The sequence below is a fragment of the Crotalus tigris genome, unplaced genomic scaffold (genome assembly GCF_016545835.1).
Source record: "Crotalus tigris isolate CLP2741 ecotype Arizona unplaced genomic scaffold, ASM1654583v1 scf7180000017690.20705106771:4171800, whole genome shotgun sequence".
NCBI classification, from domain to species: Eukaryota; Metazoa; Chordata; class Lepidosauria; order Squamata; family Viperidae; genus Crotalus; species Crotalus tigris.
In genome coordinates, this window is record NW_024096569.1 from 2,137,254 (window position 1) to 2,152,500 (window position 15,247).

At 43.1% G+C, this 15,247-nt stretch overlaps 1 protein-coding gene and 3 non-coding genes across 4 annotated transcripts; 2 read left to right on the forward strand and 2 right to left on the reverse strand.

The window, feature by feature from the left end:
- Nucleotides 1-2,382: 2,382 nt before the first annotated feature.
- On the reverse strand, nt 2,383-10,094 carry HES7 (hes family bHLH transcription factor 7). Its single transcript, XM_039337819.1, has 5 exons — nt 10,053-10,094; nt 7,896-7,991; nt 6,131-6,221; nt 4,650-4,809; nt 2,383-2,398 (listed from the first exon to the last, which is right to left on the reverse strand). Exons 1-5 carry the CDS (start codon nt 10,092-10,094, stop codon nt 2,383-2,385), a joined length of 405 nt encoding a protein of 134 aa, XP_039193753.1.
- TRNAG-GCC lies at nt 3,051-3,121 on the forward strand. The gene has a single exon. It is a non-coding gene; the product is annotated as a tRNA-Gly (tRNA).
- Nucleotides 10,095-12,546: 2,452 nt separating the features above from the next.
- TRNAG-GCC lies at nt 12,547-12,617 on the forward strand. Its single transcript has one exon. It is a non-coding gene; the product is annotated as a tRNA-Gly (tRNA).
- Nucleotides 12,618-13,364: 747 nt separating this feature from the next.
- On the reverse strand, nt 13,365-13,435 carry TRNAG-GCC. The gene has a single exon. It is a non-coding gene; the product is annotated as a tRNA-Gly (tRNA).
- Nucleotides 13,436-15,247: the final 1,812 nt, after the last annotated feature.

Genomic DNA, 15,247 nt, shown 5'->3' on the forward strand with positions numbered 1-15,247 from the left:
AAGGTTCTTTTCTTTGAACAAACTCCTGGGCCACTGGTTGCCCTGGGATTGGAACTGCAACCAAGTGCTCACGAGGACTAGAACCTTTGAATCCATTTTAACTTTGTTTATTCCGTTTCGGTGCTGCCCCACTGCAGATGGAGTTTGTCTCCCGCACTCAATTTTCAGAGCTGCTGGGAGGTGGCCGATATATAAGTTTAATAAATGAGTATTAGTATTCCTCAATGAGTCAAAAGTTTAAATGTGTCAGCTGCAACTGGAGAGGGGAGCCCCCTTTTTATGGCACCCATGGGTGTGTTTCGGTCACACTCTCACCACCGGCATGTTATTTATCGCTTTTCATTTCATTTATTGATTTATATCCTGCCTTTTGTTTATTTTTTTTAAAAAAATCAGGCGACGAACAGCTCTGATACGCCTTCCTCCCAATTTCTTGGCATTTTTTTTTTAAAATCTTTTCCGCGGAACATCCCAGCTACCCTTATACAGGCAGTCCTTGCCCTACAGTAGTTCGCTTAGTGACTATTCGAAGTTACAACAGCACTGAAAAAAGGGACATAATAATAATGATAATAATAATAAAGTTGGAAGGGACCTTGGAGGTCATCTAGTCCAACCCCCTGCTCAGACAGGAAACCCTATACTATTTCAGACTACTACTGTTACTACTACTACTATTATTAGTAATAATAATAATAAAGTTGGAAGGGACCTTGAAGGTCATCTAGTCCAACCCCCTGCTCAGGCAGGAAACCCTACACCATTTCAAACTACTACTACTACTACTAATAATAATAATAATAAAGATGGAAGGGACCTTGGAAGTCATCTAGTCCAGCCCCCTGCTCAGGCAGGAAATCCTATACCATTTCAGACTAATAATAATAACAATAATAATAGTTGGAAGGGACCTTGGAGGTCATCTAGTCCAACCCCCTGCTCAGGTAGGAAACCCTATACCATTTCGGACAAATGGCTGTCCAGTTTCTTCTTAAAAACTTCCAGTGTTGGAGAAGAGAGGGAAGGAGGGAGGGAGGGAGGGAAGGAAGGAAGGAAAAAAAGAGTAACAGACTCAGAAGGGACCTTGGAGGTCATCTAGTCCAACCCCCTGCTCAGGCAGGAGACCCTATACCATATAATAATAATAATAGTCATAATAATAAGAGTTGGAAGGGACCTTGGAGGTCATCTAGTCCAACCCCCTGCTCAGGCAAGAAACCCTATACCATATAATAATAATAATAACAACAACAACAGCAACAATAAAGTTGGAAGGAACCTTGGAGGTCATCTAGTCCAACCCCCTGCTCAGGCAGGAAACCCTATACCATCATATACCCATTTTTCACTCTAGCGACCATTGCATCATCCCCAAATGGTAAAATGGGCCAAAACTCGCTGAGCCGCTGACTTGCTTCGCCACAAAAATTTTGCGTTCAGTTATGGTTCAATATCTGCATTTCCGTTACTGCCTCATTCATTTCTGGCCTTTTAAGAATCTGCGGCTACATTTGCACAGCACAATTCATGTACAATATTAAGTTAATTTGTCCATTTCACGAGGCCCAGCTAACCAGTTTCCGGGGTTCGCCCCATGCCTCAAAACTCTAAACCAGCCAAACAGGACGATGGAAAAGCCACAATAAACGAAGAATTAAAGGTTGTTTACTGGCGTCTCTCCGAAACAAGCTGTATTGCAGCTTCTCGAATGCTGGTCCACGGCTGAAAGTGAGTCAAAGAATTTGTCTGGCTTGAGTTCAAGTCCTGCTCCTAAGAGTTCCAGCTTTCCAAGGAAGAAACTTGAAAGATATCCGAGATTGGGATGAAACAAGCTATGTTTTGACACCACAAAATGTAGAACCCCCTACAAAGCTGGTGTGATGGGAAGGTTGCCAGCTTGGGTGAAAAGGAACCAAACCCTTTTCCTCCATGAGGACTATAAACTTGTCAAGGGAGTGACTGAAGAACTCGAAAAGGAATTCTCAAAGGGATCAACCACATATACGTAAAAGAAAATAAGATTTAGTGTGAATATACTGGGGCAAACAGCCTTCACCAACACATCGATGGCAGTGTCGGTAATTGCAAAGATTTTTGCTCAAGTGATCGTGGCGCTTTGGGTGGAAACGGTGTGTTAGCAATTGAAAATGAAAAGACCGACATTGTAATGTCATCAGTTCCATCTTTGCTGGCTGGGGGATTCTGGGAGTTGAAGTTCACCCATCTTAAAAGCCGCTGAGGTTGAAAAAAACCCACTGATTTTAACCTAGTTTTCAACAGAAACTGGCGCATGTTTTATTACGTGCAAATGTCTTTTGAGTTTCTACACAACAGCTGGCTAGCTCCTTAAAAGATACAGCTATATAGAACAACAATCGTGGCTTAAAAAGTCATTTTCCTACAGGACATGGGGAAAAAAATCCTCAGTTTATTCGTCCTATCATTTATTCCATTCACCCATATAAATTTTAAGTCAACTCCCTTTGAGAGCTCTTGCACATTTAGCAGCATTAGATAAGATACAACTATATTATTATGTATTATCTTCTAACAGGAACAGTGCCCCCAAATAATATTAGGATATATTTACACACCCATGCAAAACTATCAGAAGTCAATACAGAGTCCTTGACTTAACCACAGTTGAGCCCAAACTTTTCACTTCTAAGCAAGACAATTGCTAATAGAATAGAATAGAATAGAACAGAACAGAACAGAATACAGAAAGAATAGAATACAGAATAGAATAGAAATAAGGAATAGAATACAACAGAATACAGAAAGAAGAGAAATAAGAAATAGAATAGAATAGAAAACAGAAAGAATAGAATAGAATAGAGCTGAAAGGGACCTTGGAGGTCTTCTAGTCTAGCCCCCTGCTCAAGCAGAAAAACCCCATCGTGCCCCATTTTTATGTCCTTCCTTGCGGCAGTTGTTAAGCTGAATCACCGCAGTTGTTCAATTAGTCACACCATAAGTTTAAAAAAAAAACAAAAACAGGCGGGAGCAGAGCATAAGGGGATGGCTTATCCAGCACATCTGCAGCAGATGCATTGGTGGTTCAGTGGTAGAATTCTCGCTTGCCACGCGGGAGGCCCGGGTTCGATTCCCGGCCAATGCAACTGACCTTTTGTGTCTCTGGGTGTGTGTGTGTGTGTGTCTAAAGAAAAATATATATATTTTGCCAGCGATTTCATTCCCTGGGGAATTCTGGGAGTTGAAGTGCACACGTCTTAAAGTGGCCCAGGTTGAAAAACCACTGATTTAGATTGACAGGCTGGTTCGCGGCAGGGGTTCAAAGTGACACAGCGTGGTTTCCAGTTCCCCCCCCCACAATTAGCACCCCGTGAGGTTACGTTGAGCTGCCCCCCTCCCCAATTTCTTCCTTCCCCAGGGCTGTTTTTTGGGGGAAGAGGGTCCCATACTTGGCTGAGCAGTTGAACTGGCTGGTTTCCCCAAAATTCTTTTACTTACCTGCAAAAACTCTGCGGGATCCAGGAGTCTTAAATCGAAAAGGTATTATAGATAGTCCTCCATTTACGACCTTCAGTTGGGCCCAGATTTTCTGCGGTTGTTAAGTGAGGGCGGTTTTACCACCCTTTTTGCTGTATTTGTTATAAGCGAATCACAGCAGTTTTTAAGCCTCCCTCCACTGAATTTAATAATAATAATAATAATAATAATAATAATAATAATAATAATGTTGGAAGGGACCTTGGAGGTCATCTAGTCCAACCCCCTGCTCAGGCAGGAAACCCTGTACCATTTCAGACAAATATTTGCTGGTTGGGAAAAAATCACAAACAGCGATCACACAATGCTGGGAAGCCAGAACCATCATACGCACACGCCAGTTGCCAAGCACCCAAATTGTGACCGATGGTCGTAAGCGTGAAGCGCCGGTCGTAAGTGTGAAGCGCAGTCATCCCTCCCTTTTTTCGGTGGGGGTTGCCATTTCAAGCGATCGCTAAAGGTTGTAAATGGAGGACTTCCTATATTGGGGGATTGGGTGCCCTGGCCTTTAAAACTTTTAAAAAAATATATTTTTTTAAAAAAAATAAAAGATCCATTCAAAGAAACAAACCCAGCCATCCTTGTTACTTGAATTCCCAGCTTAGGCTAAACCTTGATTTAGCTGCGGCTGCCGCTGAAGCCAACATCCTGGGGCACAAACCAGACTTTCTACGTCACGCCTCTAGCTGGGATCCCATAACGCCTTCAGCCAGACCCGTTGCAACTGAGCATTGGGCAAAATGGGAAGCCAAGTCACTAGTCCCTATGAATTCCGTCCGTCGGAGAATGCCACAGGACAGCTGCGAATTGTAAAGTCAGTTTGGACGGTTTCGTTTTGGAAGGAGCAAAGAGGGGGAGGTCAGGGGGGTGCGTGGGAATATGTCCCCCCCTCCTAGGGCCAAGGACGCCAGAGGGGGGTCTGCAGGGGGATGTTTTTGACCGGTGCCTCCCTTTTGGGGGCTCGGGGGTCCCTCGGCTGGCTCCCCACCTGTCCTGTGCTGCAGGAAGCCACCTCTGAGCATGCCAAAGTTCTCCTCGGCTGCAAAGGGGGGGCAAAACCCTCGGGGGTCCCGGCGGGTGACTCTTCAGAGGAAGAACTGGGAGAAAAAGGGGACGGGGTCCAATCCGGGGCTGACGGTTCCGACGTGGAGGCGAGATACAGGCCCAGCGTCTCCCACAGGTGCCTCTGGACGGGCAGGGGGCTTCGTCGGACGAAGGAGGCCAGGTGTCCGAAACACGCCCGGAAGCCCGTGGCGTAGCAGGTCTGCAGACCGCCATCTTCAGAAGGATTCGCACCTGGAACAGGGGAAAAAATCACACAGCCGGGAGGAAGCTGGTCACGGCCAACCCGAGGCAGGGCAGCCCCCACCTGGCACCGGATCCGGAGACCGGCTGCTTTCCAGGTTCGGAAAAGCCAAAACGGGCAGGTTTTGCCGGCAAAAGTGGAAGAAGCTGCATGGCGCGAAGCAAAGAATCTCACGTGACACTAGACAGGCACTTGTCTGAAAGGGTGTAGGTTCTCCTGCTGGAGCAGGGGGCTGGACTAGATGACCTCCAAGGTCCCTTCCAGTTCTATTCTATTCTATTTTAATTTCTTGTTCTATTCTATTCTATTCTTATTTCTATTCTATTCTATTCTAATTTTTTATTCTATTCTACTCTACTCTATTCTAATTTCTATTCTATTCTATTCTTATTTCTATTCTTATTTCTATTCTATTCTTATTTCTATTCTGTTCTATTCTATTCTATTCTATACTCTATTCTAATTTCTATTCTATTCTATTCTTATTTCTATTCTATTCTATACTCTATTCTATTCTATTCTTATTTCTATTCTGTTCTATTCTATTCTATACTCTATTCTAATTTCTATTCTATTCTATTCTTATTTCTATTCTGTTCTATTCTATTCTATTCTATTCTATTCTATTCTATTCTATACTCTATTCTAATTTCTATTCTATTATTAATTCTATTCTATTCTATTCTAATTTCTTATTCTATTCCATTCTTATTTCTATTCTATTCTATTCTATTCTAATTTCTTATTCTATTCTATTCTATTCTAATTTCTTATTCTATTCTATTCTATTCTATTCTACTCTACTCTATTCTAATTTCTATTCTATTCTATTATTAATTCTATTCTATTCTATTATTAATTCTATTCTATTCTATTCTATGTTCAGCAGCTTTAAGACAGGTTTCCCCAGACAGCAGGCTAGAGTGGAAGTCCACCTGTCTTAAAACATGCTGGCAGAGGAATTCTGGGAACTGAAGTCCACCCATCTTAAAGCAGGCTGGCTGGGGAATTCTGGGAGTGGAAGTCCACCCAAGTTAAATTTTTCTGCTTGTAGTGTTTCCTCCTGCAGGCCAACAAAACAGAGTCCAAAAACTGAGAAAAGATCGTTTCAAAAGCTTGAAATTGTTGCCAATTTCTAGGATTTAGGGAAATTTCGGGCATGGACACCTAGATGTCAAGAGTTCCCATCTTGCATCTGAAGCTTCCTTCCTTTTTTATTTCCCAGAAGGGGGCTGGACTAGAAGACCTCCAAGGTCCCTTCCAACTCTGCTTCTATTCTATTCTATTCTATTCTTGCTTCCCTCTCCTTACCCTGGGCTTCTGCTGCCTTCTGCCTCTCCTGCAGGTATCTCACGGCGAGCTCCAGGATCTCCGCCTTCTCCACTTTGGGGTTCTTCAGGGTCTGTGAAGAAAAGGGGTCGAAGAAGAGGGCAACGCAAAACTCCCGGCGCTGCCTTCCAGGTAGAACCTCCCCATCCGGGAGCAGTCTATCTGCACCCCACTGGCAGACACGGAATAGATCTTCTTTGCAACAGAGGGAGGAAGGAGGAGCAGATGATGAAATAATGAGAGTGGATGGATGTGGTTTGTTTTTTTTTTCTCAACCTTGGCCCCTTTAAGAGGGGCGGATGTCAGCTCCCAGAATTCCCTAGTCAGCCCTCCCTTCCCGCCTGATGGAGGGTCCAGCGCCCCTGGTTAGTCTGCCATTTTAAGGATAGCTGGCTCAGGTAGAACGGGAGCGCCCTCTGCTGGCAGGTAAAGGGGTAAATGGATCGTGCACTTCAATGGACTTGAAGGGGGTTCAATTTGAAGACTGGGAGATTAAGCTGGGCTGCAGGGAGCTCTTATCTCTTGATGGAGGTGTGTTTATCCAGATCAGGGGTCTTCAAACCTGGCCCTTGGATGACTTGTGGACTTCGACTCCCAGAAGGGGGCTGGACTAGAAGACCTGCAAGGTCCCTGCCTATTCTATTCTATTCTATTCTATTCTATTCTATTCTATTCTATTCTATTCTATTCCATTCCATTCCATTCCATTCTATTCCTATTCTATTCTATTCTATTCTATTCTATTCTATTCTATTCTATTCTATTCTATTCCATTCCATTCCATTTCTATTCTATTCTATTCTATTCTATTCTATTCTATTCTATTCTATTCTATTCTATTCTATTCTATTCTATTCCATTCCATTCTATTCTATTCTATTCTATTCTATTCTATTCTATTCTATTCTATTCTTCCATTCCATTTTTCTATTCTATTTCTATTTCTATTCTCTATTCTATTCTATTCCATTCTATTCCATTCCATTCCATTCCATATTTTCTATTCTATTTCTATTTCTATTCTATATTCTATTCTATTCCATTCCATTCCATTCCATTCCATATATTCTATTCCTATTCTATTCTATTCTATTCTATTCTATTCTATTCTATTCTATTCCATTCCATTCCATATATTCTATTCCTATTCTATTCTATTCTATTCTATTCTATTCTATTCTATTCTATTCTATTCCATTCCATTCCATTCCATTCTATTCTATTCTATTCTATTCCATTCCATTCCATTCCATATTTTCTATTCTATTTCTATTTCTATTCTATATTCTATTCTATTCCATTCCATTCCATTCCATTCCATTCCATATTTTCTATTCTATTCTATTCCATTCCATTCCATTCCATATTTTCTATTCTATTTCTATTTCTATTCTATATTCTATTCTATTCTATTCCATTCCATATTTTTTATTCTATTTCTATTCCTATTCTATTCTATTCTATTCTATTTCATTCTATTTCTATTCTATTCTATTCCATATTTTCTATTCTATTCTATTCTATTCCATTCCATTCCATTCCATTCCATTCCATTCCATTCTATTCTATTCTATTCTATTCTATTCTATTCTATTCTATTCTATTCTATTCTATTCCATATTTTCTATTCTGTTCTGTTCTATTCTATTCTATCCTATTCTACCCCATCCTATCCTGTCCTATCCTTTTCTATCCTATCCCACTCTTCCTGGGGGTGGGGCAGGGATAGGGGGCGTCACTCGCTGACCTGGCAGTGGGTTTTCTGCAGGAGAAGTAGGCGCAATTCCTCCAGATTCTTATTGATCCGGTCCCGGCGCCGTTTCTCCACCAAGGGTTTCAGCATCTGTGCAGAGAGAAAAAAAAAATTGGGGGTTGACCCCTGGGTGGGGTGGGCTATACGGATCCCTGGAGGTCTCTGCCCGGCCTGTTTGCTAATGCCCTCTTTCCCCTGGTTAATTCTAAATGCACTAGAAAATTTAGAATTATTTAGCCTTTGCATTCTGGACCTAAAGAAGGGATGGGGCAGTTGACCGGGGTGGATTCACACAATCGTGCTGGGTTACAATGACACTGAGGATGTGGGTGTGGGGGGGGGGGGTTTCAGAGGACAGCCTGTAGGTATTAGCTGGAGGGGGGTCCGCTCCCACATGGGGGTTGAAGCCTCCAGGGACAGGAAGGAGGCAACCAATGGCCGGTCCCCAACCAACTTTATTATGGATCATCACACAGTCAGCCAGATGTTCAGACTGGATTTGGCATTTTGTCTACCTATCGAGTCCTTACCCTGGGATAGGCAGATGTGGATGTTTGATGGTATTACAGGTATCGTCACAGGATGGAAGCAGTTCCTAGTAAGGCCGCCTTTTGCAATTGACTAATAGCGAATTATTATTATTATTATCGATCATCGCACAGTCAGCCAGATGTTCAGACTGGATTTGGCATTTTGTCTACCTATCGAGTCCTTACCCAGGACCTGGGATAGGTAGATGTGGATGTTTGATGGTATTACAGATATCGTCGCAGGATGGAAGCAGTTCCTAATAAGGCCGCCTTTTGCAATTGACTAATAGCAAATTTGTCAATGCCAATGGTGTTCAAATGGTGCTCCAGTTGTTTTGGGATTGCACCCAAGGAGCCTATTACTATTGGTACTACCCTTGCTTGCTTTTGCCACATTATTATTATTATTATTATTATTATTATTATTATTATTATTATTATTAATGTCTTCATGATATCTGATCGGTTCCCCCCCCCCCCGAGGTGAACTTTTCATTAAAATAATTCCAGCTGTGCTTCTCAATTTCAACAACTGTGTTAAGACCTGTGGACTTCAACTCCCAGAGAATTCTGGGAGTTGAAGTCTGCAGGGAAAACTGCTTTAGAATAAAGTGTGTGGGGGGAAAGGGTCTTCATTCCTACAGATTATTTTATTCATTTATTCACTCATTCATTCATTCATTCAATTTTTTTTAAAAAAAAATATTTATTCACGCATTCATTCATTTTATTTTTAAAAAAATTTATATTGCCGCTTGCTTGCAGCAACTCAAGGCGTCTTACAGGAGATTAAAAACACAATATTTTATTTATTTATTTATTTATTCATTCATTCATTTATTTTTATTTTTTTAAAAATTATATTGCTGCCTACTCGCTCACGGCGACTCAAGGCGTCTTACAGGAGACTAAAAACACCATGTTCATTCATTTTATTTATTTGTTTATTTATTCATTCGTTCATTTGTTCATTCATTTATTTTATTTTTTAAAAAAATATATCGCCGCCGCCTCGCTCAAGGCAACTCAAGGCGTCACACAGGAGATTAAAAACACAATATTCATTTATCTACGTAGGTATGTATGTATGTATTTATTCATTTATTTAATTTATTTTTTTTTAAAGTACATTCTTGCTGCCTCGCTCAAGGTGACTCAAGGCGTCTTACAGGAGATTAAAAACACACGATAGCAGAAATAAGAATAAGAATAAAAAATAATAAAATAATTACCTCCACACACCCCCCACCACCCCCAAATCAAAGCCATAACCACGATGAAAATCAGGCTGCCTTCAACCATCTATCTGCAAATCCCAAACTTCAGGATCGGAAAACGAAAGGGTATATTTCGTAGAAGACTACAAAATGACTTGATGGCCAATAATCAATCAATCAATCTATATCAATCAATCAATTTCCCGGGCCAGGATTCTCTCCCGGTCCTTTTTTTTTTTTCTAACCTAGCTTTCTTCCCCCATCGCGGTTAGTTTAATCATGGTTAGCCGGGGAAGCCCCCTTCCCCGTCCCGGCCTTTCTTTCCTGACGGCAGCGAAGCCAGAAAGAGCAGCGTAACGTGGGAATGAACTTCTCCCCCAACCCCGGGTCGGAAAAGCCGTTACCTTTCTCGCCCCTCCGGGCGGCGAGCTCTCGGTGGCCAGCATCCTCCGCCCCGCGGCCGCCTCTGGTCCCCGGGATGCGCCGAGTGCGGCCCCTTTAAGCCCTCGTCCCCCCCCGCCCTCCCCCGAGACCCCTCCCCAGGAGCCCGGAGGTGTGAAAAGGCCGGCCGCCCCCTCCTCCCATTGCCCAAGAGAAGGAAGGCGAGGGGTCGCGGGGAGGGCAAGGAAGGTGTCCCTTCCTTTCTTCCTTCCTTTCTTCCTTCCTTTCTTTCTTTCTTTCTTTCTTTCTTTCTTTCTTTCTTTCTTTCTTTCTTTCTTTCTCTTTCTTTCTTTCTTTCTTTCTCTTTCTTTCTTTCTTACTTTCTTTCTCTTTCTTTCTTTGTTTCTTTCTTTCTTTCTCTTTCTTTCTTTCTTTCTTTCTCTTTCTTTCTCACTTTCTTTCTTTCTTTCTTCTCTCTCCCTCTTTTTCTCTGCCTCCCTCTTTCTTTCTTTCTTTCTCTCTCTCTTACTTTCTTTCTATCTTTTTCTTTCTCTTTCTTTCTTACTTCTCTCTCCCTCTTTTTCTCTCTCCCTCCCTCCCTCTTTCTTTCTCTCTCTCTCTTTCTTTCTTTTTCTCTCTCTCTTTTTCTCTCTTTCTCTCTCTTTTTCTTTCTCCCATTTCCTGTTCCTCCTTCCTTCCTTTTCTTATTTATCTATTTTCTTCCTTGTTTTCTTTCTTTCCCTGTTCCCTTCCCCTTCCTTCCTCTTCTTTTCTTTTCTTTTCTTTTCTTTCTCTCTCTCTCTTTCTTTTTCCCCGTTTCCCACTCCACTTTCCTTCTTTTTTTGTTTTTTATCTATTTTTCTTTTTTCTTTCTTTCCCTGTTCCCTTCCCCTTCCTCTTCCTCCCCCTGCTTCTTTCTTCTTTCTTCCTTTCTTTCTTCCTTCCTTCATTCCTTCCTTCCCTTCCTCGCTCCCTCCATCCCATTTCCTTCCTTCCTCTGTCCCTCCCTCCCTTCTTATTCCAATCTCCTTCCTCCCTCCCTCCCATTCTTTTCTTTTTTCCTTTATTTGCTCTTTCTCTCTCTCTCTCTTGCTTTCATTCTTTTGTCCTTCCTTCCTCTCTCTATCTCTCCCTCCCTCCCTCCCTGCCTTCCTTAATTCCTCTCTCTCTCTTTCTTTATTCTTTATTTATTCCTTCTTTATTCCTTCTTTCCTTCCTTTTCTCTTTCTCTCTCCTTCCCTGTCTTTCTTCCTTCCTTCTTCTCTCCCTCCCTCTCTTTCTCTCTTTCATTCCTTGGTTCTTCCTTCCTGCCTGCCTCCCTCCTTCTCTTTCTCTTTCTTTCATTCATTGGTTCTTTCTTTCTCTCTGTTCTTCCTTCCTTCCCTCCTTCCCTCCCTCTCTCTTTCTCTTTCTTTTGTTCTTTAGCTGTTTCTCTCTTTCCCTCCTTCCTTCTCTCCCTCGAAGGACTGGGCAGCCAAAAAGGACCAGGATGGGGAACCCATTCCTACATTTTTTTTGTTTTCTCCCTTCCTTCGCTTTCTTTTAACCCACATAATAACAACAACAACAAAGTTGGAAGGGACCTTGGAGGTCATCTAGTCCAAACCCCCCCCCCCGCTTAGGCAGGAAACCCTATACCACTTCAAACAAATGGCTGTCCAGTCTCTTCTTAAAAACTTCCAGTGTTGGAGCATCCACCACTTCTGGTGGCAGGCTGTTCCACTGGTTAATTGTCCTCACTGTCAGGAAGTTTCTCCTTAGTTCCAGGTTGCTTCTCTCCTTGATGAGTTTCCATCCGTTGCTTCTTCTCCTGCCTTCAGGGGCTTTGGAAAAACTTAACTCGAAATCTTTCGGCCTGGCTAAGCGCCAAGCGTTTGCACAGGTAGCCTTCCACCCAAACATTCGTTTAACGACCGTTTCAAAGTTACAACAGCCCTGAAAATGGTGGCTTATCACCAGTCCTCACAGATACAACGGCAACGTATTCCCCATGATCCACATTCAAGCGCGTGTATTTCCGATGTCTGCGGCATCCTGAACAGGCAAAGTCAACGGGGAGGGAGGTGAAAAAAAGCTGGATTCGTTTAACGGCCACACGATTCACTTAACGACCACAGAGATTCGCTTTGCCATCTTGGCAAAACAGGTGGGTGAAATCGCTTGACTCAATAATTCTGGCCCACCAATGAACATTCTGGCCCTAATTATTGTGGTAAGTCGAGGACCCTTCCCTCCCCCCCCCCCATGGACCACTCCACATCTGGAATTGGGAGGGGCAGGTGGCTTTCCGCAGGCCCAGGAAAATTGGGGGGGGGATCTCCCTGAAGTCATCAGGAATGGAAAGAAAAGCGGAAGAAAACTTTAGCCCTTTTTCAAGACTGGGGAAAGAGGAAAAAAAGTCACGTGTCTGTAAGATGGGCAGCTGTGTAAAACCTCAAATCTATATATATTTAAAAAAAAAAAACAGACTGGAACGGCAGAGAAGACAAGGAATCTTCTCAAATATTTGTTGTAGTCGCATTGGTGGTTCAGTGGTAGAATTCTCGCCTGCCACGCGGGAGGCCCGGGTTCGATTCCCGGCCAATGCAACTGACTTTTTTTTTTTTGGTACGGTTTATCTAACAAAAACAAAAAAAGATTTTGCCAGAGATTAATCGGGTGCATTTTTTTTCTAGAAAAAAAGAGGGATTTTATTGGCCAAGATGCCTTCTCTCCCTGCAAATCGACCCATGGAGAATAGAATAGAATAGAATAGAATAGAATAGAACAGAACAGAATAAGAAATAATAAGAAATAAGAATTGAATGGAATGGAATAGAAATAAGGAATAGAATAGAATAGAATAGAATAGAATAGAATAGAATAGAATAGAATAGAATAGAATAGAATAAGAAATAAGAATGGAATGGAATAGAAGTAAGGAATAGAACAGAAATAAGGAATAGAATAGAATAGAATAGAATAGAATAGAATAGAATAGAATAGAATAAGAAATAAGAAATAAAAATGGAATGGAATAGAAGTAAGGAATAGAACAGAAATAAGGAATAGAATAGAATAGATAAGGAATAGAATAGAGTAGAGTAGAATAGAATAGAATAAGAAATAATAAAAAATAAGAATGAAATGGAATGGAATGGAATAGAATGGAATAGAATAGAATTTTTTTATTGGCCAAGTGTGAGTGGACACACAAGGAGTTTGTCCCCTTTTGCAGGTGTTCTCAATGTATACAAACGAATAAATTAAAGGAAGTGGAAAGGAAATTGCTACAGTATGCAACAGCATGAACACAAGCAAAGGCTGTGACGCAAGAGAGCAGCAAAAACACCCATTGCATTGGCCGGGAATCGAACCCGGGCCTCCCGCGTGGCAGGCGAGAATTCTACCACTGAACCACCAATGCGCGGTTAGGAACAGCTGGATGGCAGCCCTCAGCCAAGACGGGAAACTGAAGCGTTGTAACGATTTAAAGTATTTTCTTCCCACATTTACGGTATAAGAGAATCAGTCTATCTGCTCTCTGCACATGCTCTGTCTCTCAGTGTATCTCAACCTTGACAATTTTAAGGTATGTGGACTTCAACTCCCAGAATTCCACAGCCAGCATTGCTTAAAATTGTCAAGGTTCATCAAAGTGTTCATCAACCTCAGCATCCGGAAGACGGGTGGACTTCAACTCTGCCCAGAATTCTGAGGTTGATCAGCTGCTGAGGTTGATCAACCCTCCGGCTAGTCCTCCACTTACGACGGTTCATTTAGTGACTGTTCCAAAGTTACGACAGCACTGAAAGAAGGGGCTTAGGACCGTTTTGCACACACTTACGACCGTTGCGGCCTCCCCAGGGTCACGTGATCAAAATCTGGACGCTTGGCAAGGGACTCGCATTTATGACGGTTGTGGTGTCCCTGGGTCACGTGACCCAGTTTTGGTAGCCGTCTGACGGGCAAAGTCCATGGGGGAAGCAGGATTCGCTTAACGACCGTGGGACAAACTTGTTGACTGCAGCGCTTCAGTTTAACGATGGTGGCAAGGCAGGTTGTAAAATGGGGACAAACGTTCCGCTTAACAAAGGGCTCACTTAGCAACATAAAATTGGGGTCATAACTGGAGAACTGACTGTACTCTCAACGTTTCCAGCTCCGATGGGTGGCTTTATTTAAATTTCATAAGGATTTATTATTATTGTTGTTGTTGTTGTTGTTGTTGTTATTAGTCTGAAATGGTGTAGGGTTTCCTGCCTGAGCAGGGGGTTGGACTAGATGACCTCCAAGGTCCCTTCCAACTTTATGATGATGATGATGATGATGATGATGATGATTAGTCTGAAATGGTATAGGGTTTCCTGCCTGAGCAGGGGGTTGGACTAGATGACCTCCAAAGTCTCTTCCAACTATTATTATTATTATTATTATTATTATTATTATTATTATTATTATTATTATTAAATGTGTAGGCTTTCTGTCTCTGGACAGCTTCCAGATGATAAAAAGACAAAGAGAGAGAGAGAAAAAAAATAACTTAAAATATTCCAAGGATGCAAACTGAAATTTAAAACTGTGCAAAGCAAAGCAGGACTCCAGGATTCCTCCATGCAGGGGAAACTCAAGCAGCCCCCTGCCTCTGAGCATGTGCAGAGGGCCCCCTAAGACCCCCCCCTGCCGCCGCCGCCGCCGCTCGGCACATCTGGCTCCCTCGCCCGGCGCTCGTGCATCTCCCACGAGTGTGCAATCTCTTCCCCCCGCCCCCACCCCCGTCCAGCTGTGGTTCGCCAAACTGCAAGGAAGGGGGGGGGGAGAGCCGCGCGGAGCGTGTGAAGGGCTCGTGTGAGCTTCCAGCCAGGTGCGAAGCTGTTGCCCCTCTCCCGGGGGGGGGGCATATCAAAGAACAGGCGACTTTTGACACCGGGGCGTGTGGAAGACTTTCCCAGGGTCTCCCAGGGGGCGGCTGGGGAGGGAGGGGGAGACCCTGGCACGTTTGCTGGAGGGGAAAGAGGGAGGGAGGGAAGGGGGGCCATCGGGGGTCGGGTGAAGGAGCACAAGGGTCATTGTTCCCCCCTCCGCCCAGGCCTTCCCCCCCCCTCCCCGGCAGGTTCCGAGGAGTTGCACGCGCGCGGGGAGGGGGGAGATGAGACTGTTTCTGAGCTAGTACAGAATGCCTGCCTGCCTGCCTGTCTGCCTTTATTCATTCATTCCTCCTTTTCTCTCTTCCTTCTTA

Coding starts and splice junctions, on each gene's coding strand:
- HES7 (XM_039337819.1), bottom strand. CDS start 10,094: ATGCTGGCCACCGAGAGCTCGCCGCCCGGAGGGGCGAGAAAG. Junction 7,992..10,052: donor CGCCCGGAGGGGCGAGAAAG/GTAACGGCTTTT, acceptor CTCTCTGCACAG/ATGCTGAAACCCTTGGTGGA. Junction 4,810..6,130: donor GAAGGCAGCAGAAGCCCAGG/GTAAGGAGAGGG, acceptor CCCCTGTTCCAG/GTGCGAATCCTTCTGAAGAT.